This window comes from Corapipo altera, unplaced genomic scaffold, assembly GCF_003945725.1.
Source record: "Corapipo altera isolate COAL_440 unplaced genomic scaffold, ASM394572v1 50, whole genome shotgun sequence".
In the NCBI taxonomy this organism is placed as follows: domain Eukaryota; kingdom Metazoa; phylum Chordata; class Aves; order Passeriformes; family Pipridae; genus Corapipo; species Corapipo altera.
Window position 1 is genome coordinate 8,535,047 of NW_020884889.1, and position 25,974 is coordinate 8,561,020.

Sequence of the window (25,974 nt, forward strand, 5' to 3'; positions counted from 1 at the left end):
ATAAAATCTCATTCTATACCTCATACCTTGCAAGAACTGGATCCATCAGTTCAAACGAGACTATCGTGGTAAGCACAAAACAAAATTAACTGAAAATGAAGGGAAAGACTTCTTTCTCATTATCTTCTAAAAATCTCCTGTGCTGGTAAGTAGGTAGAGTAAGTAGAGAAGAACTACACATAAACCCACCTAATTTAAAAGTGGTGTTTTTATAAACTGAACTAATAATAACAAAAAGCATTTCAAATTATGAGTTAATTAAATGTCTAGATATTCTCTTTACTGTTGCATTAACTTTTACTTTATTTTAGTATTAACAAAGTGCCATACTTAAAATTACTACTGAAGTACTGGATCAGTATTTGTGTACTTTGTATTGTGACAGTGAAGCAGTCTCAGCAGTCTCCTGTATAGGTTTAGCATGTTTCTAACAAACTGTAATTTCTATTAACAATTGAACAAGCAGAAAGCTATTCATCCACTTAATAATATGCAAATGTTTAATATTCTAAATATTAAGTGCTCTATGTATCAGGGGCTGAAAATACTGGTACATTCATTCATGTAGAGTTGTTTTACTTCTGTGGCAACTGAGGAATGAATAACCTTTCATTTAGTTCACCTAAAAACCTTTTCTGGGCTCCCTGGCTCTGCAGCCAGCTACCTTTAGCAGAACATGCCAGGGTCCATCACTGAAATCCCACCTGAATCACATTTTAATTGCTGTTAACATCCATGACTTTTGTTGCATATTTCACACTATCCATGCTGACCTGATTGCTAGTAATGTTATATAGGTACTCTATTAGTAAGGTTTATGCTTTCTTACACTACTATAAACTCTGATTTTGTTTTTTATAAGAAAGTAGGATACTTTTAGAGCACTTATGTTTGCATGAAGTCAGCAGAAGTTTGGAATGGGCAGAATGCAGGTTTGGGCTTTTGCTTTAGTAAACGTTAATTACGCAGGTATTTCCTGCAGCAGGAATTACTCTCTTAGAAATACAGAGCTGTATTTTGAGAGTCAGTATTTTTGTGAATTTTTTCACTGTGCTTTTTTGCTTTCTTAATCCAAAAGGGTGGGTTTTTTCTCAAAATTTGCTTATTGCTTTGGTGTTTTACCCCCGCAAAGTACATCCCCAAGATTTTGATTTTCAATCTGGAATCCTACTGGGTTTAGAATTTCACTGAACTTTTGTGAAGTGTCCTGGCCAAGGAAGGCTTGCAGAACTGGGCACTTTTAAGTGCAGAAGTATTTTTAGTTGCAAATATTAAAAAAATGCACTCGCAGCTGTTCACACAGCAGTGATTGGAGTGGTTGGAGTCCTGGAGAATGCTGATACCTTGATATGTTTTATGAGTGTACCGTAGCTGTGCTTCAGGCAGAAATTCTTCAGAAGAATGAAGAAAAAGAACACCAAGTGGAACTGTTTAAATTTAAAAAAAAAAGGAGTTACTTTTTTTTTTTCCAAAAGAGGCAGAAATAATACCTGTGTTCATATACATATATACAGCAATGGAAGTGTATTTTCATTTGGGTATACACTCTAATTCTGCTTTTATTACAATTATCTCAAGTAAATATCCTAACATAAGAATTATATAGCATATTCTTTTAGAACTGATTTTATGTCATTTTTTTCATACTGTTTATGAATATCAAGCTGTCAATTCCATACATTGAAAAAAAATGAATGTAGAAACACAGGCAAAACAAGATTGTCCAGGGGGCGCAGAGAACGTAATCTGCATATTGACTTCCTCAGTGTCCTCCATTCTTCATCTGCCCCATCTGAAAGGAGCACCAGCATTTCTGCATAAATGTGTTCTACCAAAACCCACCCAACCCCAACAGCAACCTCCTTCTGCATCTGATTAATGGCCCACCAAGCCCAGCAGCCCTTCTCCTTGTAAAAGCCAGTATTGACTACAGGGTTTTGAAGCCAAGCAATTGATTTCAGCCTGTGAAGACCTCGCGACCTGAACTTGGCAGTCTGCACGTAGTCTTCGAAAGCCAGTTTCAAATTTTAGAGATTTAAGACATGGTAGTTGGTTCAGAGAAATTTGTTGACATCTGGATGCTTTACACAAACAAAAGTTTCAAGTTTAATATTTTTTTACTTTTTTTTTGTTTGATGTCTGCAATATCTATTTGGAAGAAAGCATAACTGTCATGACTGTGCACTGATACTAATTAAAAACTTCCAATGAAGTGTGCATCAAACACGGCAGTTAAAGAAAATCTTCTGGTTTATTTGCTTTTGTTTAAGGAAGAACACATACAAAATAACTGAATCCTGTAAATAAAATAAAATTATAAATTAAGATAAAATACCACGCTTTTTCTTTTTCTCTATAGCCTCATGCATTCCTTTCAAACATGAAATAACTTCTGAAGGAAGGATGGCTGTGGTGAAAATCAATATTTTTCCTCTAGCTGAGCCTACTTCAGAGAAAAGTCAGATACTGCCTATGCCCTCTGCTTGCATCTAAAAATTTTAGGTTTCATTCCCTGTGGTAACTATCATAACTATACAGCTACTTCATACAGTATATATTGACTTTGTAAACTGTGGTTGTTCTCTGGTGCAGGGATCAGTATTCTGGACTGAGCATTCAAGTGTGGAAACAGGAAAAGTCTGACATGTTATTAGATGCGTCCTTACTCATGCTCTTTGTAAGATTTCCTACATATCCCTGGATAGAAAATCAATGGTTACGTATGAAGTATCTGTGGTTGCCTATTGGAAAACAGCAATATGCTTCCTGAATTTGTGAAAGAAGCTTGGCTTTCTTATTTAGCAATGGAGGACTGCAAAAGACAAAAATGGAGTTGACATATAATAAGCCTTAGCTTTGCCAAGTTTATTGTGAGAAGCACCAAAAGACACAATGAGCAGGAAGCGAAGACCTTCATACAAACAGTTCCCTGCTAACTACAGCATTAAGATTTGCCTTTGAGCAGAGCAGAATCTACTGCTTCTGCAAAACAAGACAAAGTTAATGAGGTAATATAACTGAAGCTTAAAGAAAAGTGACTGCAGACGAGAAAAGAATTAGAGAGGAGAAAGGTACTTATACAGAAGAATTATTATTAAGTCTCAGAACTTGATATAAGCGACTTCCGGTGTTTGCACTATTCTAAGTTTAAAAAATCATTAAACAATATGATAATAATAATTTTTCAGTAGAATTCTATTTAGGAACAGAGCCTGGTACAATTATCAAATAAAAGATTATTTCCTGCTACAAAGAGCTTTCCCCTCTAAGTGCCAGTCAAAAGTGTCAGACAAAAATATATTGCTAAGTGGTCAGTTGGTTATTTGTTTAAAGTTCTTAAACCAAACTGTGGTTTTAGCATCTGGGGGTGATCATATATCAGCACTGAGCTCACGTTTGTCACAGAGTTGGCAATTGCAGCTTTGCAAGACAAGGTCTACTCCTTCACATTTCAGATGTGCCCTTAAAAGGTTGTAGTGTCTGGTTGAGGAATCATATCCTACTAAATATGATAGGCCAGATCCTGCCCCTGGTTATGTGCCTTTGTCAACCCACTGACAACATTAACTACAAAATAATATAAAGTGACACAGGGATTAAGCATTTTTGCAGCTTAGAAAGTAGTGAGCTCACCTAAGAACATCCAGGCATTCTAGGCTTAAACTACTTATATCTTGCAGCTGCTAAATGTTCTTTCTGCAGAGTATACACATTACATAGCATGCAGGTGGCAGTCATATCCTATCACTATTGTATAAACAGTTTATTAAGCATACACGGTGTGACAGGGAAATGGAAGATAGCCAGGAATTTGATCTTACCTGGTGCTCTGTTGCTGCTGCTTCACGGTCTCTTGCCATGCTCAGAAGTCCTATGCTCTGTATTTGCTTCAGGCCTAGAGCGTCAAAGTGTATCAGTTCTTTTACAAAGCCACACAGCATCAGTATGACATGTGAAACTAGTCAGTTCTTCAGCTCTTTACACTTCAAATGTTTTCATGATATTGAGCCTTACAAGAAAAATGTCAACCCAGCCTGATCCTTAAGCCTTTCACCATTGAATCAACACATGTGTGTCACAGATATTTAACAGTAACTGTAGAGATGGGTGAACGAGTTTGTGGAAAATCCTGACCCAACATGTGTTTGCCCCAAAAGCCCTCCCAACACTCTCTAAAGTTCCTGTCACATCAGTGGAGATCTTATTTCTTTATTACTCCTTGCTAATTTCCTGGTCATTGTGCTGTTTGCTGATGATGCAGTAAAGCCACATCCATCATCATAACCAAGCCCTTTAGCTGAGTCTACACAGCTTAGTTATGAAACTTCCCTTTGGTAAAGTGGAGAGGCAAATACCTACTGTAAGGAACGACAGTTGCTCTGTTGGAACAAGCAGGATGTTTCACATGCTGGAAGTGAAAAATATGCTTAAATACTCTGCTGAATTTTTCTTCTTATATAACAAGCCATTTTTTTTAAAGGAAGTAGATTAATTCTGAAAAGGAGGCAGGGCGAGAGGTCAGGTGTTTTGGGAGGCATGGGCCGTCAATGTATTTGCTGTTTTACATTTCTCTACATTCTCTGTTTTACCATTACGTCTCCCCTTTTCCACTACTTTTTTTTCAGGTTTACTTCCCTTTTATTCTCTGCTGCCCTCCTTTTTGTTCACACACTCTGTCTCTGTAAGGACTTTGCTTCATAACTTTGTCTTGTATAGAATTAATTTAGTACTTATCCATTATTTTGTGTTATTCTGCTTTAAATGTGTAGGTTCCACTGTCCAAGCAGAAGCAAATGACCTGTGTGAATGCTGGTGAGCACCTTGTTCTCTGTGGCTGACAGGGTATAAAGCCTGTCACTCTTAATTGCCACCACAGATGACCTTTCAGCCTGAGTTTTGAAGTTCAATCATGAGATATATGGTATTTTCCAAGCTATTTGCACATGTTTTAACTGAAGACTGTGTGTATGTGTATGTAGCTATGGGTCATTACACAAAGTGAAACCACCAGCTTGTGTGTCGTAGGCCACCAAACAGTCACCAGCTGATAATGACTCTGGTTTTTACTAACCAGGGTCAAATTCATGCCAGTGACCTAGAAGAACAGGGCTCCATATCTCATTACTAACATTCTGAGCAGTCCTACAAACCACTGCATTTAGGTCTTCAGGTAAAAAAACAAAATTAAAAAAAAAGATCAGGAAACTAAACCAGGTATTTCAGTAAAATACATGTGTGGTATATTACCACATTAAACACCATCCAGAAAGCATGAAATTCTTCCACTTACAATCTGATAATGCATTCTTAGCATGCAGATACCTTCTTATACAGAACAGCTGAAAAACTATCAACGAGATCCATAGGTATTAATATGATAGAGAAGCAGCTGAAGTCTGCAGAGGAATAACAGAGACAGAAATCCCCAAATAGTTATTTACTTGATACCCCTTAACTTTTCTGAGCGAGTCACTCTGGTCTGTTCAGTAAATAAAAATATTCACAGAAGCCCCTCAAGTGCATTTTAATAGAAGAAAAGGCATTTCAAAATGTCCCTTAAGTCATACCAAGATAAACTGTAAACTTTTAAAGAAATTTCTTTTTCTTAAATCCTAAGTCATAAATGAAGTGCATTTGCAAATATCAAAATAGGATCCCATTAGTCAAAACTTAGGATTTTAAGTTCTTTCCCCTCATTTCAAGTCGTTATGCAATCTTTTTGTTTTCAGTTTTGAGATTATAAGTAACTGTTGTAAAGTTTTAGGGTATTTAGATAGAAAGGACTCAAATCTGCAGGATACCCTTAATGTGATACTGATCCAGCAAAAAAAATTGCAAATACATGCTTCAATTCAGTTAAACTGCTGATTGCCAGAATACATTTTGGGATTTAGTTCTAACAGATCTAAGAATTTGAGGTCTTTAAAGCCTAACTAATTTAAATAAATGTATACACTCAGCCTTTTACTCTTCTTAAAATGATAAACAGTACAAAATCATTAACTCTAAGTTCTTTCCCACGTTGTCTGCACTACCATATAAAACATTTCTAATGTAAATGTCCTAATGTTGTCAAGGCAGTCATTAAAGTAGAACTCATAGCCCCTGCAATTGCAGTTATGCCACTCTTGGTTTTTTTTAAATACTAAATCCTAAACTTGGGCTTAGTATGTAAGTACAGAAATTAATTTTTAATATTTTGTTTTGCTATAGATTGGGATCATTTGGTTTGTGAAGAGCACATTATTCAGCTCAGGCTTTTATATATATTCTCTCTGCAGCAGGCTATTAGCCACCTTCAATGCAAAAAATACGTTGAAATATTGTGTCCAAATTAGTTCATTTGCCTGAAAGGGAGTGGGAGGGGAATAGTGATAGTAAGAAAACTCTTTGTGTATGTTGTTCCAGGCATGATAGCAGCCTTGCCAAATCCAGGTGTTCAAAAACCAGAAGACGGTTCCCCAAAACACAAAATTGGATCAAACATCACAAGACTAATATCTGTTTGTTTTTCTTTTGATTTACTTTATGGCTTCTGAGATTTAATTTTTAAATGAAAGCGGAGATTCTTACCTAACCACAGAATTTTGGAAGCTGGGAGTTAAAGAAAAAAATCATACTGAAAACTTCATCTGCTCCTGCTTTTGCCCACCCTCTGTTGCTCGACATCTACACTGAAACTGTGAGGAAGGGACTACACAGGCCATTTCACCAGAGCTGCAGCACCTGCATTCCCCAGCACACTGTGAACCTCTGGGCTGCCAGTTAATGTAGCAGTAAGTCTGCTTTGTGCTGGGGAAGTGATGCAAGTGAAAATTAATGGCCCTGTGAGTCTGGTCCTGCACTGGAATCCAGTAGCAGCATCACCTCCACTTCTCTGTTGCACTAAACAGAAGCACATCTTCCTGCACTGAGAAACATGGTGGTGATTTACAAACACTGGAAACTACTGGGAAAGGTGTCACTGGTGGTTGTAAAATGGTTTCCAACTTCAGAGATTTTTTTCTTAGTTTTTCAAGAGGATCTACTTCTGTAACACAGAATTGTAGTAGACAGATTTATGGAGTTCATCTCAGAAATTAGCTACTATAAATGCCCACTGCACAACACAGGTTACCCAAATAAATCCAGCTGTTGGTATGAGAAGACATTTCCAGGATGGCAGCCTTCTATCTGCAGTAATATAAACCAGACCCCATCACAAACTGCAAGGTTTTTCAGCTAAATTCAGGACGTTCATCCCCAATAAGTGTGAACACTTGGGTTATTCAGACAGATTTCATTTGATCACTCCTGCGAAGGACAATCAGTGAACTCTGAATCTAAATTTTACACGTTTGAATGATTTTGCCTCTACATAAAGTAAGCTGAAGAGACAGATGCATGAAGTCTCAGAGACTTCATATGAGTCCAATATATGCACCTTCAAGTTTGTGATCTGCCTATGATTATCTCTTAAAAAAGAAAAAATGGAAATTGAATAATGATTTTTATTTTTTCAGAAGGAAAACAGGGGAACAGGCACATCTGGTGATCAGGGAACAACAAGAGTAAGACAGATCTCTGTTTGACATTTTTATCTTATGTAATGCTGACTTTGCAAGCAGCTTTACGATAGCAGACTTAAAATATGTTTTCTATTTATAATCAGGCTAATCAATTATTGCGTAAAGTAAACAGAAGTCTACTACTTCTAAAAATTAATTACCCCCAAAAGTTTTTAATTTAAATGTAGTCAGTCAAATTTACCAGCAAGTCTTACCTGAGTTTTAAGGTAAGAGTATAAGTAAAATACTCTTTATGGAGTAAGTTCAAGCATGGGATGTTAAGTTGCTGTGTTGATATTGAGAAGTTCAATGAGTATTTTCAAAATGTTGTTTACAGAATGTGTATGGAAAAAAAAAAACAACGTTGTGAGTCAAGTTTGTAATCACTGTTAACTCCACTGGCTGCAGTGGATTTATAGCAAGAATTTATATGATGTTGTGTTTAAATGGATTGGCCTGTTCCCTTTGGCATAACAGAGGTCATTCCAAGATGGTGATCTTTTATGGAGCAAGTAGGTAAGAGCATTCAAACCTCAAATAAAATTCAGTTACATATCCTGTCTATTTGGAGGATAAATACATACCAGTTGAACAACCAGCACTTCATGCATGGTTCTTATTCAACAAAGAACTAAATGAAACAACCGAATTTATCACAGTTTCTTCAAAAATCCTTTCCAAAGTGCAGCACATGAGGATCCCACTGCACATCTCCACAATGTCAAAACTGTCCCCTGGACGCTGGTATAATTAGCTTTAGAGACTGTCCTAGTTTCAAAGTTATTTTCACGATACAAAATGTGGAAGGAGAGGCAATGTGAATATGCTGACATAAGCAGGTCTCCTTGACCCATTCCTGGGACAGCATTATTTACAGTGTTTAGGAAACTATCTGATCTCTGAATCTGTTTGTCTAGTTCAGTCTAGTGAGTACACACCTAATAGTGCACTAGCCCAGTCTAGCACTCAGAAAGCATTACTGTGTTTCTAACCTGATCATCCCAAGCTTATGCAACTGTGTTTTCTGTCTTTCCCACTAACTTTTGAACCTATTGGCCAATCTCAAACAAATTCGATAGAAGATCCCAAAGATATCAAGTTCTACCCAGCTACATGAAAACTGATGACTAGATAGATGACTGGCCTCATTAAGAGAAAAATTGCAACGTGAACTTAAAAGTTCTGTTTTGTCTGGCTTACCAGCTGGACAATCAACACACAAGCAGCCACAGGACATGCTGCCTCTTGCCCAAGTAGTAATTAGGTACAGCGATGAGACCTCAGGATACCATGTATGGACAGCAAGAGAGGACAAGAAAGCACAGGTGGAAGATTTGAGGTCCTGGATGGAAGAATCATAAGGCACATGAGAGGAGGCAGCTGATATTACTATCGTGGAGCCTTACAGAGACATAAGATTAAAAGACAAAAGTGTAGGTGTTGATTTATGACAACATTCTTCATCACCAGGAAGGTGTGTAGTTGGTGGTTATCAATAATGTGCAACTCTTCCTTTTTGATTTTCAAGAGAAGAACGTTTATCTGAGAATCTGATCTAGGTTAGATGCTCAGTCAGAAGTCAGTGGCTCTATACTCAACTGCAGATTCTATGAATGTCTTTGTTGCACATCACATACACAGGTGACATAAGTTACCTTCTAGATTATATAGATGCTTGAAGCTACAGTATATCACATATCAGAGTATATTAATAGATTCAAATAGGGACCACTTGGTGACCATGCAGTCATAATGCTCCATGATAATATATATGTAAATACCAAGGAACATAACAGCTCTTCAGTAGTATGTGACTATATTGACTTATTGAGGTATATGTTATATAATCGAACTACAGGGGTAACAAAGAAATAAAATTCACTCCTCAATTACTACAGTACTGTTATTCTTTACTCTCTGACAATTGTGCATATCCTCATTGTGACCTCCAGTTAGAAGTTTTCAGTGTCCTGAAGAAAACTGAAGAAAATGTGCAAAAATCACAAAGATGAAGTTACATTTTCAGTTGTTACCCTTTCTCATACAAAACTTCAATGACAGTCTTCCCAATAGAATAAGGAAAAATGTAGAACTGGATTCTTTTCTTTGCCAGGGTGCACATGAACTGCAATGTATGGAGCATTGCCACCATAAAGGAACTGGTATTGATCATGAACAGGGTTTCTTCTGAAAATAATTCTACTGATTTTGAGTGGGGCACTCAAAAGTACAAAAATGGGCCCTATCGTTTCTGAGTGCTCTTGAAAAACATTTTTGATACAAATGTCATGCTTTGGTAGACCCATATGCTATATGACTAAACAAGAGGAATACTTGTTTTATGATGCCTTAAAGAAGGCTATCATTATGCCATGTAAGAGGAAAGCAATGACTATACAAATACTTCAGTATATGGTAAGACAATAAAGGCAGGAGTTTTGATCTGCATCTCTGACTCATGTTCATGAATTCATTTACCTCAGTGGACTTATTTACCTCTGTCTTCAGACTAAAAACTATTCTCATTGACAGATTAATATTCAAATGGTAAAACTTCCCCAAACTCGCGGCTGACAAAAGTAATTTTATTGTCTGATATATATTAGGGTTGCTGTGAATGAAATCCCTCTACCTATAATCATCAAAGGACTGGTGCTTCAGCTGGAGATCAACAGGCACTAGTGACACTGCTGGAAATGCTGAATATGAAAAGTTCTTATTCAAGGAGAATCAATATCTGGAGATACCTACTGGCTCTCTGGTTCCTTTGTATCCCCAGAACAGCACACTGTGCTCAGAGCTCTTGAGCAGGACTCTGGAATTAGCCCCTGATTAATTTATCCATCTCAGTATTTCTACTGGGCTCATCAACAAGATAACTTGTTAAGAAGTGCTTAACTGCCTATTCAGTTGAGCATTGTTATTGCCATCAGAATTTCTTGTGGATCTTTCAGTGAATTTACAATTAACCAGAGCACAGCTTGAATCCACAAAATCTTGGCATGTACCAATAGCAATGGGGGACAGGACTCTTCAGTTCAAAATCAACAGCATTGAAGTAGTATCACTGTAGTGCATAAAAATCTGTATTTTCCCAGACCAAAACCAAAAGCATAACCTACCTCTTTCTTTTTATAGTTCCTTATATTATATCTCCTATACTTCCCTATAATAAAAATACTGTCTGGTAACACTTTCCCTAACAAATAGCAGTGCCCTGAACAATCTTTACTACTATAAGTTCAATGCCTGTAATGAACTTGAGAAACTTAATCATGTTTAAACACTAGTGGCATCATTCATTTCAGAACTGATTTGCAGCAAAAGTATCTCCTTGAAAGCATGGAGCACAGAACTGCCATTGAGCTCATTAAGACTGACACTGTGTTTTAAGCAGAATACTTCTGCATATGTGTTGGAGAAAAATTGCCAGTTTATCCCACAGCTTATAAATTGTTTTCTTGAGAAAAGTTCAGCTCACACAATAAATGTTTAAATTTGGAGGCTATTTTCTAAACAATATTAAAGAGAAACATATTCTGACGTATTTGCTCTTGGTGGTTCCTGATCCTTGAGTGTTATTTTTCATGCACAGCTGCAGATTTCATTTATGCAATCTCAGTGTTTCGGGCTTGCATTAATGAAATCTGTTAGAAGCAATCACCTGTGGCTGTGTCTTTGGCTTTTCCACATCTTGTAGATCAGCAGCATGAAAGATAAAATACTGACACAGAACTACTAATCCAGGTGATTTTTGTCATAAAGCAAAAAGCACAGTCACAGAGCCTTTGGCCTCTTTCTCTGCAACAAATTCCTGTTGCTTTCTAGATTGTGACTATCGGGGCTTGTCAGGTCTCTCCCATGGATAAAATATTTGTACTGGTGTTTTGCCAGCTGGCAGTTTAAACCAACGCAGCTCATTGCGAAAATGTTTTGCCTGGGTTTTAAAATCAGATCTAGGGTTAAACTAAAGATTGTACCAACTGTATGTCTTAAATCCATTCATTCCATCTGACCTGCAAGTACACATCTGCTGCATGTTAGCCTTACCCTGCCGTCTGACAGTGGCACACATTTGAATCCTCATCATTTTGATTAAAGACTTGGTTTTGTTAGGATGTCATGTACAGTATATCAAAGGAGATCAGTAACCAGTCTGAAAGTCAGATGACAAAGAAAACAATCAGCACATGCACAGTTAAGCAGAGTTTCATGAAAAGAAGGCTTAACATAATGAGTCATAATTTGGAAAAGCGTCTCTAAGCGGTCTCAGTACTCCAAACTCATAGTGGACAGTTTAGGATTTTAGAAATGGTTACTAAGTGCAGACAATCACAAGAGATGTGTTGTCATGGGCTCTGTGCTACTCTGAGTACAAATTGGTTATCTCAGACAATCAAATTGTACAACATTCAGACTTAAGACAGGCAAAGCATAGTATATTTCACAACATTTGGTAATAATTTTTTAAGTTTTGGAGATTTTTCCAGCTGTTCAGTAAATCAATGTAGAATAGGAAACTCTTTCCTTTAATCAATGGATAATGAAGAGCATGTTTCTGACTTGTAAGGATATCTAAAACACTAACTCTGTCTTTGTTTAGTAAAAATATGATTTTTTTTGCCTACTACATTAAAAAAATCTGCTGGTTTCTGCCTTTCCTCTGATTTCTGGTTTAAACATTGTAACCTATTATGTTTCCTGTTTGTGTTTATTAGTGTGTATATAACTGCATCTGTGTCTGTGTGTCAAGACCATTATTAATCATAGTAATGGCAGGGAAAAGAAAGAAAACTTCTAAGCCCACTGGAAGAGCAACAGTGTTCCAGTAAGTTCAAGGTCTGCTAGGATTAAGGTTTGGCTGATCTGAGCCACCTGTTCTTCAAGGGAATGCAAAAAGATGTGAATACAGTTCCTGAAGAAGAGAGCAAGGATTAACTGGTCTTAGGCAAAGACAAGTCCAGATCTTTGCTGAGAAGAAATGGTCAGTGTTAGCTGCCAATCCTACCCAAACAAAGTTTAGGGCCTGCTGCCTGTAACATTTTCTTTGATGGTTACCTCTCTACATGTCTTTATGTGATATTTTAAAAGTAACATTATTTATGTAAGATAGATAGATAGATATATAGGTATTTCTCAAGGTGTGCAGGAAAATTTGTTAGAAATCTTTCAGCTAACTTTAAAACTGCATTATAAAATCCAATAAATTGTTTTTAAAACAGAAATCATGTTTTTTATGACCCACCAGTCCTTTTGTTTATATCACTTCAGGATTTCACAAGTGAGTAATTCATAATCACTTGAGCTGTCCAATGAGGGATCAGGCTCCCATCCAGTGTACATATGGCACTTGTGCCTTCAGGCTTAGGGTTTTAAAGCCTGTAAAGAAATGCAGTCAGGCAGAACGTGGACTACCTGTGACCGAGAAACATGTGCTCATTAAAGAACACCTCTGCAGGAGAGCAACAGCACAGCAGCTGGGGAAGCTGCAGCAGGGTGGATTTCCTTGGATCACCATGTTAAATGCATTTGGAAGGCAAAAGAGCAGCTTCTTGCACAAATAGAAAGATATTACGTGGACACACCTACTAACTGGAAAATACTGATGTTGAACATATGATCAATGCGTTTCCCAGGTTTCCTTTTAAAATCATCTGCGTTGTTTTAATGCACTTAAAGGCATCCTGTGTTGTATCTTCTGCACTGACACCACCTGAAAATTTTCCATGGTATGCTAGTATTTGTGTATGATCTTCAGCAGGAAGCTCTCCTTTGGTCTTCTAAGCCATGTGCTATTTATTATAGAACTAGGATAGGAGCTGATATTTTCCCAATTATGTGAATGGGGACCATGAGCCCTTTCAACTTCCAGTAAAACTCACCTGAAGCATTTAAGTATTTTGAAAATTTCAACAACCAAGTTCTGAAAGAGCTTTTGAAAGAGCATGATCACAACCCTGTAGTTAATCTGTATGAAATAAATATTTTTATTTCTTTTTGATACTCATTCCCTCTGTATCTTTACACCACGCTACAAGCAAAGATAACTTTTACTTACCAATCTGAGTTCACAAGGCTTTGTAAGCATTAATTTACTAATAGAGTAAATAGTTTCACTGCGATTTCCTTGCCAAGACTGACTGAACATCTTCACAATCATAAGAAAATGTGGATTGCTATATTGGTGAGACCATCATATCATAGGTGATTTTGACTTGTCTTCCTTTTGTGGACTTCACTGCCCTAAAAAACACTCAAGTGTCTTATCAGACCAGAAACCACAGATTAATAGGATGGCTATGGTAACTTATATTTTCTGTTAGTGCTTGTGTAAGCTCTGTTAAATCATTCTCTCCATCTTCAGTCACTGGATTAAACTTTGGAAAAAAGGTAGATTGCTCTTATTCAGCAAAGTTTTCTTTGCTGCACACTGCAAAGAATTAACATGATCTTTATTCCAATGGACAGCATCAGAAATTATAATGCAGTTAAAGCTCTTAATCACTGTAACACAGGTACATTCATTAGCATTTTTTCCTTCCTCAAGTTTTTGTTTCTTCTTAGTGACCACAATCAATGCCTGGAACATCCCTCCAATATACATCCTCTCCCAACACTGTTTTTTCAGGATCTTCCTTTTCCTTTCCCACACCATTTGACAGGTTTTGTAGAGAATATATTTTTATATATATATTTAAATAGCACTGAAAGTTATTAATTGCATTTTGCTGTATTAATACATAGATAAATCACCCGTTTATAGTAATTATACTTATTTTGGACAATCTGTAGATGCAAAATCAAACTTGTCTTCAGTTTCAGTGGTGCACAAGACACGTATGCTCATACTCCTTAGCTACCTTATAAGCTACTTTATTTACATCCATAGAGAATGAATAGTACCATGGCAGTACACATAACATCAAAAGCTTTCCCTCAAGAAGCAGTGCAGTGTAGTTCCATTTAAAGAATGAGGGGATGAATCAAGCCTCCCTCATTATTTCTGGGAGATTTGTCACATCTATTTCCATTAAAAGAACACTAGAACATGAAAATGAGCCTACTGAGTCACAGCAAGAGTCTCTGTATCCTACCTTCCACACCAATGGATGCCTAGGGAAGAGTAGCAATAAGACAAACTCTTGAGAACAACAACACTCAGTGCTACAGATGTACTGCATCTGAAAGCAAATCTTTGCTTAATTCCTTTTCCAGTGAGCATTGACATTTAATCTTCTGTTTTCTTCCAGTTTCTACACTTTCACACTTTTTCACTTCAGCAAACTTTAAAGTGTTTTAGGAAATTAAGTTCCTACAACAACAAAAGTGCATCTTTACCATTAACAAAGCAGACTGACAGTGGCAGAAAGAACTTTGTAAACACAAAATGAACTCCACAGCATTGTGAGATAATATGCATCTATAAAATGCACTTTTACAATTTTCTCTCTTTTGTCTCACTTAGGAAAAAAGCAAAACATTTCAGCAGCAAGTTTATGGAAACCCTGTTACAACAAGAGACCTTCAAAGGTACGTGCTAATTCTCGTACCTGGTGCTCAGCCAGCAGATGGGGCTATTAAAGTCACATGAATGAAACAGAGGAACGGTGTAATTTGCAAAATTAATGAAACTCTCTAAGTAATAAAAGTCAGAATAAAGTATACTTTGCAGCTTAGAAGAGATTTGGATGCATTCAATAATACAATAATTTACTGTATTTTTTCAAATATGTACATGTGCTGGAGAGAGAACTAAAGGTATTGCACATACTAATTTCTTTTGTATGGATGGAATTTTATTGCTTGTGAAGATGCCCGTTTATAGCAATGTGACACTTTTCAAGTCAGATCTAAAAAAAAGAAAAAAAAAAGTAAAGGTGTCATGACTGCACACCAAGTATTAAACCAGTATAATTTCAGTGTTTTGAATTGCCATGGGAATAGCTGAGTTCCCATCAAGTTAAGTCTTGCATAGGTAGCAGTCATGCTTCTCTTTTCCTAATGGTGCTACCATCACTCCCTTCCCTGTTGACTATTGTTCAGGTATAATTATAATGTGCCTGCAGAAATCCCATTAAATGTCTCGCTTTTGTTTGTAAATTATATGTATCGTAAGGTTTATGAACTGATTTGCGTGTTAAAAATTCACAGAAGAATTCCAAGTAAAGAGCTTTAGAACACTATTTTTCAGCAAATGAAAATAGCAAGAGTAGACACCATGTCAGTATTTTAAAATGGAGATTTGGGCCTTTTTCTCCAGCTCAGCTGAACCTGCCTTTCATATTTTACAAAGGACAACTGGGCATTGCCTAAAGGCTGTCTGTTTGCAAGCAACACAGCCAGTGAGCAATTTATTTATTAAGGGCACAGCAGACATGTCATTCAGCTGCACATTTTGCCCAAATCTAAACCCAAAGATGCTGTTGCAGACCTTGCAGTTCTCAAATTGCTCCTCATCCTACCAAAACATATTACTGAAGTACACTTTTGTTATCAGAATTGATCTGAAAAGTGATATAAGCAGAACGAGATTTCTTGTTTAAAAATAAAAGTTCATCTGCTCAGAGATCTGGAATCACATAGGATCCTGGAGAAAATACATTAAAATGAAAGCAGTGAAGGCAAAATGAAAGGACATATTTCATAAAGTACAAGGTCACCCTGCTGTCTCAGCAATCTTGTCTGTCTCTTTTTGTCACTGAATTTAGGTATTAGTTTTCCACATATCTTATGTTTGGAAGGTTAAGATTGATACTTGCTGAAGGGTATAGGGTCCACCAAGCATTCAGACTGCCCAGCTGTGCAGTAGTCTGCAGCTGAGGTCTGTACATTCATAAAATGTAAGCTATCAAAACTTACTTTATTTCTTAAAGGGTAAGGAATACACATGAGAATTTTAAACCCTGCATCTAATGTCTTCCTTCATGTGAGTTTCGAAACAGTTGGCTTTTATACATCAATTAGTTTTGGTATATTTAGATGGACTGAGATGGAGAATTAAGTCCAATAAATCTGGAATTAGCACACTATTAGACATTAAACCAAACCCTGGCTTTACTGCAGTGCTCTACATTTTACCTCACTCTAGAGCTGAGAAACATGGAAATGCTAGCACTGGTACATCAAAGCATTGGAAAAATTTAATCAACGGCACCTTCAAGCTATTATGCATATCAAGTGGCAAGATAAAATCATGAATAACAAAGTTCTGCAAAGTGGTTGCACAAACAGTGTTGAAGCAATCTTATAAAAGCATTCTGCTGGACTGGACATGTCCTCTGCATGGAGGACACCAAGCTCCCAAAGGAAAAAAACGTGTAGTAAACTTTTAATGTGTGAAAGATCAAGAGACCGACTGAGGCAGAAGTAAAAAGATGCCCTGGAAAAAAAGAAAAATGAACCTCACCCATTGTGACACAGGTAGCAACACATGTGGCAAACAAAACGTGTTGGCGAGGCCCATTACCATCTGCTGCAGAAAGCTTGGAAGAAAGACATGCAAGCCAAGAGGAGAAGAGGGTAACTGGCAAGCAGAGAGAGTGTGAGAGTGGGAGCACGTGCAGAGAAGCTGCAGAACCAGCCAGCGAAAATGATCCCGGTGTACAGAAGCTGATGTCACACAAACTCGTGCTTATTTCGTCTTCAGAACAACAGGCATCAACCAGTGATGACAAATTCACATTTGGACCTTCATGCCAACCCTTAACCTGTGGTGCAGCAGCTAATGTTATTCTTGGAGCTAGACAGAGTCTTGCCTAAACAGCAGTAACCTAAAAGAGTGTGTTCACTTCAGCTCCATTAAAAAATGTGGGTGGGGTGAAATACATGGGAAAGAAGCAATCATGAAAACAATCCATAAGGAAGTTCATTTCATGCTTCTAAAAGGGTTTGGCAATAAGCAATTGGGGATTTTTGATTAGGGAAAGGTCCTTGCTCTGAAAAAAAGAGAGAGATCATTTATATGGTAGATTTGAGAGAGAAAGGGTTCAAAGGCAGCCATTTTTATAAAAGAAATCTTCTATTATTTGTATTTTCTCCTTTTCCCCTGCCAGCATCTGCTCTAATTCTTTGTTACTGAGCTTAGGAGACTCTTACTTTCACAGGAGACATGAAAGAAGGACATTAAGTTCACGTCACATCTATGAACATGTTGCCATGTCAACAGGCAGTACTTTGTGGCTTAATTATTGATTGACTCATGTTCCTTTAGGACATAACACAAGCAATAACAGCACGCTGAGCAGCTTTTCTAACTTAGATACCTCTTTATGACATATAAGAGGTGTGGCACTTCCAATCTAGGCATGAGTAAGGTCTATGTTGGAGCTTTAGCATAAAAGACCCTACCACAGTCACCTTGCATAAAGAATATGGTGGTCTCAAACATACATAATTATATTAATCACATGGATAAAGAACTAGGATTAGAGCCTCTGTCGTTAAGATAAAAATTCCTTAGCCTGCACAACCCCAGCTAAAGAAGATCTTTTTTAGGTAACGCATGGATTAGTTCCTACAATCACTCAGTCATTTAACAAGTCAGACATAGCAACCAGAACAAGTTATTTACAGGCACAAGCTGTGGAGTAAGAGAAGGTAAGAATTTACAGTGCATTATGTAACCCATGGTGGCTATTCATGCACTGTGTTCCTGTGGCGAGTACAAGGTTGATTAGCCCACTTTCATTGAGCAGCAAATCACCTAAACTTACCTTATGTTTACCAAGATGTAAGAGCATATACCCTAGTTATTAACCATGCAGTACCAAATACTACAAACTACCACCCTAACTTGCCTCACAGGAATCTGTTCCCACAGCTACATTCCAGTTAATTGTCTCTATGCACAAAGCAAGGGACTGTGAGCAGGCAGAGAGGAGCACTGAGTAGCTCCAAGAACTCTCAGTAAAGTTTGAGGAAGATAAGCGGAATGGGAAGAGAGAAGCCATATTTTTTAACATGACAGATCTGAATCTGATCCCTTTTGTAGCTGGGTAAATCAGGATTATCAATGCTGGAGTCTTATGAAGTCTCCTTTGCAAGGATAAATTTGGATCTTGTATCTGAAGTGTGGATTCTTAGGCACTCAAACACAAAGAGAAGGGCAGGGTCTCGTTTTTTGAAAGAGGGCATTTAAACTAGGCAAAAGGTAAGTAGGAATGCAAGATGGATCTCTAGTCCAAAAAGGGAATTTTGATTTTTTTTTTTTTTTTACAGGATAGGCAATTCCTTTGGAAATACCACTTAAGATTTTAAGCTTAGTATTCTGGGAAGTGGATGCACAGAAGGAGCATCTTGGAACATCCTTTTGGTATGTGTGGTCGTGTCCACATCTTGCAAAGTTTGATATTTCAACTCCAAGTTGTAGACATAGCAGTGCTCACACTCAATTTGTCACTGCTGTACTATTTCTATATGCTCTGGGCCAAAGTAAGTGCTCTTTGCTGCTTAGTTCTTTTACTGTAACATAGAAATAATTAAGATATGGTTTTAATTTAGAAAGTTACATTTGCACCAAGCAAATTTAAATTAGGAATGTTGACCGTTTTTTTCAATTTTTTCTTTCATCATGGAGAGATAATTCTTCCAAATATGTTCTTCTATGTAATTTCTAATAAAATTACATTTCTTACAGAATTATGCTGAAACATACATAAGTTATGCTTTTACAATAAAGTTTAAATTTCTTTTCTGGTTTGAATGTATATTTATTTAGAGATACATTTCACATTTGTTGGGCTGGCAATATTTGTTTTTCAACATTTCACTGTTCTTTGGAATTTACTGTTGTTTCCTGTGAAGCATCATCTCCAAATCAGAAATCCCATCTCATGACTAAGAAAACACATTCACTCAACAGATCTACTGATTTTACTCTGGCTGCGATCAAGTCTGTCCAGGCCTCAGAACTTCCTCGGTCTAATCAGGAAAATAACACTTCCCTTCTTCTGTTCTAGTGTCTAGATGGCTGCTGGGACACTCTCCAGAAACACAGTGCTCAGCACGCTGGGATCACAAACTGTGTTAGAGTGCAAAAATGAATAATAATGAGCCTGCTTTAGTTTCAGAAAAGCACATCCATCCAAGCCATTTATGCAAACAAGTTACCTCGATTCACAGAAGTGCTGCAGCCTTGCAAATTCTCCTTCCCCTTTCTGTAAAAATGACACTTTTAGCTCCTCATTGTTCTTGCTTAGAGCTACTTTTCAATTTAATGAGCAAACTTTTCTCTTGCCCCTTAACTCCCCTCTCTTTAAGCATTAATCTCTTGGGGAAAACATTGTCAAATGACTTCTGAAAATCTAAAAATATAATGTCCATGTTACACCCTATCTTGGCAGTGTTATCTTCAAAGAGTTCCAGAAGGCTAGTGAAGCATGACTTCTTTTTTTTCCTAAACCATGTGTACACAACTAATCAGGCTGAAGGATGCTTTTACTAGATACTCCTTCTCCTAATCTGTTAAAATTCTTTCAAATGTCATTCCTACTGATGAAATTAGCCTAACTGGTCTGTAATTCCACATGTTAAGATCTTCATTAAAGAAATCTCAAAGTGAAAGAAAATAATGATACAGAACAGCATATAATTTGTGAGGGCTTGACATACACTGCTTGTGGAGCTGTAATAGAGTCAGAAAAGTCCTCATTTGCCTCAAAAAGTGTTACATGAGTTATGTCATGATGACTCAAACTTACTTTCCTCTTTTAAAACACTGGAAGTACACTGACCACTGGCCAGCTCTGACTGGCTGAGCAGAGAGGGCCCCACAAGGAGTCTCAATTGTTTTATACAACCAGAAGAACACAAAATTCCAGAGTACTTTTTTCTTGCTACGCTTGTTCCAGAGATGGCCAGCAGAAAGGAACAGAGCCACGGACCTGTTGTCCACAAAACTGATCATGCAGCTTACATGCAAAATGCCTCCTGCTACTTCCTCTGGATTGATACATATTGGCACTACCCCAACCAAATTAATATCTTTGAAAAGTATATATTAATACATCTTAATAAAAAGTAGCATTCATTAAAATTCTTTATGATGCCACCTTTTTTCTGCACTGTATACAGTCCATGATATGATGCAGCATTCCAACTGCCAACTACTGAGTGACAAACCAAGAGTTCGCTGTTTCAAGGGTTCCTGATTTCACCATTGTGCTCACATTTATGGCCCTACAGAGAGAAGAATCTCTCAGCTGGTTCCAGACAGAGCCTCTGTCGCTGGCATGGCATTACTGACCCGTTGTCTGGTTGAATGATAACATAACCTTGCACGTTCACCCTGTAATAAAGGTACAGGAGGAAACAAGATGAACCAGAGGTGAAACAGCACCATATCATTTTCAGCAGTATGATTAGATTGTTTATTTCTTTACAGCCGGACATGTATCCTTCTTATCTACTAGCTGTGGTGAGCCAAAATGCCAAAAGCTTAAAACATAGCTGTATGAGGTCACCGTGGCATTAGTCAAATATTTTACTAAAGAAAAAGAAAAAGATGCTGTTCATTCTATTGAATTTATATACTGACACATGATAAAAATCCTACCTCTACCAAAGATTCATGCAGGGAGACTCTTCAGTGGCTCAGCAAAAATGTGCAGCTGGTATGGATCACTTGATTTTTTTTCCCAGTGGTTGGAACCGTCATTCTTCTTAAACACATTTTCCAAAGATTTTAGAATGCATATAATTTACAAGCTTTGTTTATCAAATGCTATGGCTAAAGTTTATTATAAGGTTACAATACAGTAATTATTACATGACAAAGTTAACTGATTCACAACAGAACTACCCCTGTTCCTTTTATTCTTTTGGTAAGTACGACTCTTTTTTCTAACTCAGTTCTAAACAAATTACGGGCAAATGTTGCTTCTCCCATATGTAGTACATAGTAGCATCTGAGTGACTATGATGAAGTCATCACAGCTGAAGAACAGGAAACAACCTGAGGATGAAGAGAATCAGAAAATAATCTGATCCAGGGTCCAGAACATCTCCTTGGCTGCTGGAGTCTGCAGTGGCAGTGTATTAATGAATTATACACAAGAGTGAGAATAAAAGGCAATGATCTTGGTTCAAGTTGGAACAATATAAGCAAATGAACCTCTGGCCTTAAGTTTCATAGGTCTATGTGGTTTTACTTCAAAGTTGTATTTAGTCTTACTTAAGGTTCAAAGATCCTGAAAAAAAAAAAAAGAATACTGTATCCAGGTTTGTAGTTAGTACTGTGAAATATGAATGAAAAAAGTTCCAAGTGTTTCTCAACAAAACGTTTTAGGAGTACAGTTCATCACATTTCTTTCTCAGTCAAATATAAAAATGAACCCTGAAGTTTGGTTATATACTTGAAATTGAGTGTTATGTTAAGCACTCCACTAGGCCCAGCCATTCTCTCAAATACTTTTAAATGGGCTTTCCCTGGCTTATCAATTACTGATTTAACAGTCAATTTGTTTACTTGTGCAAGTCTCTGGGTGTATGACCATGTTATATCAACAGCTGTAACTGCTGCCTGTGGACATTATCTTGGACAAAATGGATGACTCAATGCATCTTCTCACAAAAATTTGAGGTGTGGTCACCACCTACTTCAGTATGTTTCTGTCTGGAATAGCAACCTTGAATGACATGCAGCATAAAAGAACAACTTGTGTAATGCTTTTGCTCTTTCTGACAATTCTTTAACATTCCAAATATTCAGGATGTCCTACACCATTTAGTTCTGCCCAATAACGTCAGTTAGGAAACGATCATTTTTCAGGAATACAATTTACTCACAGTTCTCCTTAGGAAAAAAATTCCTCCTTCAGCATTGTTCTTCCCACTCAGTTAGCTAGACTGAACTCCTTCAAGCCAGAATTGCTTGCCTTCTTTTGCAGCTGCCCTAGAAAAGTTACGGCAGAGATATCATCCTCCCATTCTTCTTCCATTTCTTTATAATGAATAACAAAATTTGAATAATGCCAGGATGACCCACTATATGGATCCTAGTAGTACAACCAATGTATTGAACCAAATACCTTAATGTGATTAGGAATCACAACATGGTTTGTTGATTTTTGTTTGTTTATTTGGAGGGAGGGGGTTCAGAAATTGATTCCTGCGGTTCTGAACTGTCAACTGTGAGCAACAGGAAAACAAAAGCCAATTCAATACAACTTTTTTGAAAACCTTAAAAGAAAGTTTCCAAAACTGGTCTGGAACTCTGAGTATCCTCTACTAATCAATTCTGGCCAACCAAGCTTGTAGAAGTAGATCCAATGCCTTGGCTTCACTCTGTCTCTTTTTATTGATCAGGTTCCTTTGATAACTAGAAAGAACACACCTGGAGATTACAGCTCTGGCTACACCTCAGAGAGAGCTCTCCAGTGAGGAGATCGTGGTTGCTAGGACACACCTCTCCATTTTAATATATGCACGTTTCAAAGTCAACAGAAGTGCTCATAACATATTTGCATTCCCAAATATTCACACTGATTTTGGAGTATGAGCATTCTACAAAACACTAGGGAAAAAAAATGCAAGTATGCATCTCAAACATCCCATATTCATTTACTTTTTTGTGGACTAACATCCATAGGCACTCCCAGTCCTGAATTCAGACTCTCTCTGTTGTAGAGGCTGACTCTTTACCCCAGGGTTTAACATAACACTGCACCATAAAGGAAACACTAGTTCACATTCCAGCCCTTTCACTAAATGGAATGGAAACTGTATACACTCATTCCAGGTATAAAATTAATCTCTTCCTAGTGCTCACTGGCCTATTAGCTTGGCAGCCTTTCAGCACTATGCTTTTAGAGCATTGACACGTTTGAAAGAAGAAAATAATGAGTCTTTAAACTCCTGTTTATAGAATTGAAAATTCTTTGATTCTGTTTCAAAATCACGATGATCATGACATAAAACAGGAGAGTTGTGTGTAAAATGAGTTGTATGCAAGATCTCTGTTATTCACATGCATGTTAAACCTGAGTATGAAAAGTCCTGTTTACTTGAAGAAGAAACACTATGGCTGAACGACCTTCACTATTTTGGTAATATGCTACACGTTTACAAAAGATCAACTTCAGAGACTTTTTCTGATGTGTATTTCCCACATTTTTTTGCAAGACCAAATAAAGAATAGTACTAAGTTCACTTGTACCATTAAATCAGTATGACTTTTTTCCCCCCAAAGCTGCTTCCTTTCTGAATAGTTATAACAACACTTGGCATTAAAGAATTTCAGCACAGATATTATACCCAACAAAAACCTCCTATTACATCCTCAGATTACTTGCTGTAATATGCTTCATTTATTTACTTATTTGAACATTTTTGTCTGATTAGTAAGTTGATTCTATACACAGTTTCTTATGTGATTATCTGTGGAGAGTTGGTTGACTTTACTCACTGTTTTCACTAAGACAATGAGATTGCAAAGGGCATAAAGTGATTAAGGGTTTTAAGGTTTGTACATCATACAAGCATCTAACTATATTTTTATGTCACTATACAAAATAATATACAGTGGTCCTTATTAAGTACACATTATTTAATATATAATAGAATTGTAAAGGTGTAACCACATCTGTTCACACTGATCTTCCAGAACTGTGTAACTGAACTGTTTATCCTAGTTAATATTAGTTATTTTGGCAAAAAGGTGCTAAGTTATTTTTTCCCTATGTTTTGTGTATATAGTATGGACAAATATATTCTGTATATGCTACACGATGAATACGCAACAGTCTCTTTTTTTATATGTATCCTGATCCATAGGATCCATACCTTTGAGTCACTATTTCTAAATAAGTGTATCTTCTTGAGAAGATAACGGAATTCAGACAACAACTCCCATTTTCTGTTTCTCACAACACTGGTGGCTCCTCTTAGCTGTGGAAGCCTCTAGAAAAAGAGAAAGAAAAGGCTGATTGTCTTGTCACTTGCCCAAGTTTTACACTGCTGTGGGATCACTTCCACTTAACACCGTCCCAGAAGTCCAATTCAGACTTTTCACTAAAATCTTCCTATGCAGATCCACTGACAGCAAAGGCCACCTCTTACCAGAGGGGCCCGAGCACGTTCCCTCAGTGGGCGCGGGGCTCTGCGGAGCTGCCCCCCAGGTACCATTCCCCGCCAGAGACTTCGCTCCCCATCGCAGCCGAGCCGTGGCCTTCTCCAAGCCTGGAGCCTCCAAGTCCGAAGTGGCTCCCAGAGCCTGGCGAGGTCATCCCGGGGCCCGGCGGAGTGGCAGCTCGTGGCCGAGGGGCAGCTCGTGGCCGAGGGGCCGCCACCCGGCGCTATGACTCGAGCTGAGGGGGCTGCAAAGCGCGCCCAGGTGCGGCGGGTGGGGCGGGGGCGGCCCGCGGGGTGGCAGGTGACAAAACCCGCCTGTCATCCGCCCCCGGCGCGGGGCGGCGGCCGTTAAATAACGGGGGGACAGCACCACTCCCTCCGCGGGCAGGGCGGGCGCTGCCGCCGGCTCGGGCCGCGTCATGACTGACCCGTGCGTCGGATGCTTCGTGGCCCCGTCGGACATGGAGTCCGTGAGTACTTTCCCGGAGGGCGCACGGGCGGCATCGGGACCTCGGGCTTATGCGGTGCTGGGAGGGCGGGAATCCCCGCTGGAGCCTCCGAGCGGCCGCGTTCCTGAAGGAGCCGGGCCCAGGGTCTGTCCCGGCACCGCCCCGCGGGCCGCACGTGGCAGCGCCGCGAAGGCTTCGCGGGGCGGCGGGGACGGAGCGGCCCCGGGAGCGCGAAAGGCGCGGGCGGGAGAGCGGCCCCGGCACAGCCGCGGCCCCTCAGCGCCTCACGGGGAACTGCCCCGTCCCGGGAAGGGACGAGCCGGCTTTGGGCCTTAACTTTTCGACGACTTTTTTTTTTTGTGTGTGTGTGTGTGTGTGTTTACTGTGTTGTAACTGCCAGAGGACACGATTCTTTGCCCTTTCTATTAGCACGCTGAGGCGTTGCGCATTTAGATGGTGGTTAATTGCTACCTCCTAAAGCCTTTGATAGCAGTAAGGGAAGTGTTTCTGTGGTCATAGGAAGCTATTGAAATGTACATTTGTATACACAAAATCGCTAACAAATTGGCGGCAATATTACAGACTTCCTATCAGATGCCTTCTGGAAGACCCTCTAGTTTCATTTTACTCGTTCTGCTAGTTAAGGTAAATTCTCAGATTTAGCTTTGGCACTGGAGTTTTCAATAAGTTACACAAGCACTGTTTTTTTGTGTTGTGAGTTAACGTCTAAGGTTGCTTTCCTCATGCATTCAAACATCACATCTTGTGTTTTGGGAGTGCCTTTTGTTTCTCAACTACCAAGATTCTGGAACCTGGTTGAGCTCTCCTGAGCAAACTTTCTGACTGTGTTTATTGCTTATAGGTGAATGTCACTTATGCTCTTGTACAAGGATCTCTACAAACCAAAAAGG

The 25,974-nt window shown here is 38.3% G+C and overlaps 1 protein-coding gene and 1 long non-coding RNA gene across 5 annotated transcripts in view; one reads left to right on the forward strand and one right to left on the reverse strand.

Moving 5' to 3' along the window:
- Window positions 1–697: 697 nt before the first annotated feature.
- LOC113947621 lies at window positions 698–24,884 on the reverse strand. 3 transcript variants are annotated; one of them, XR_003527822.1, is made up of 7 exons: window positions 24,603–24,884; window positions 24,327–24,443; window positions 22,332–22,437; window positions 4,360–4,494; window positions 3,822–3,895; window positions 1,344–1,427; window positions 698–976 (listed from the first exon to the last, which is right to left on the reverse strand). It is a non-coding gene; the product is annotated as an uncharacterized LOC113947621 (long non-coding RNA). The 3 variants fall into 3 exon arrangements; XR_003527823.1 differs by lacking the exons at window positions 698–976; window positions 1,344–1,427; window positions 3,822–3,895; window positions 4,360–4,494 and adding exons at window positions 13,533–15,397; window positions 20,791–20,832 and having other exon boundaries at window positions 24,603–24,879; XR_003527821.1 differs by lacking the exons at window positions 698–976; window positions 1,344–1,427; window positions 3,822–3,895; window positions 4,360–4,494 and adding an exon at window positions 20,879–21,733 and having other exon boundaries at window positions 24,603–24,874.
- A 100-nt stretch (window positions 24,885–24,984) lies between these two features.
- The window catches only part of BNC1 (basonuclin 1), a 75,405-nt gene continuing 74,415 nt past the window's right edge, over window positions 24,985–25,974 (forward strand). Inside the window, exon 1 of one of the 2 annotated variants that reach the window (XM_027644368.1) lies at window positions 24,985–25,084. In XM_027644368.1, the coding sequence (XP_027500169.1) occupies window positions 25,034–25,084 (51 nt within the window). In that variant the 5' untranslated portion in view covers window positions 24,985–25,033. The remainder of the gene's footprint in view (window positions 25,085–25,974) is intronic. The other variant, XM_027644369.1, reaches the window with a different exon arrangement.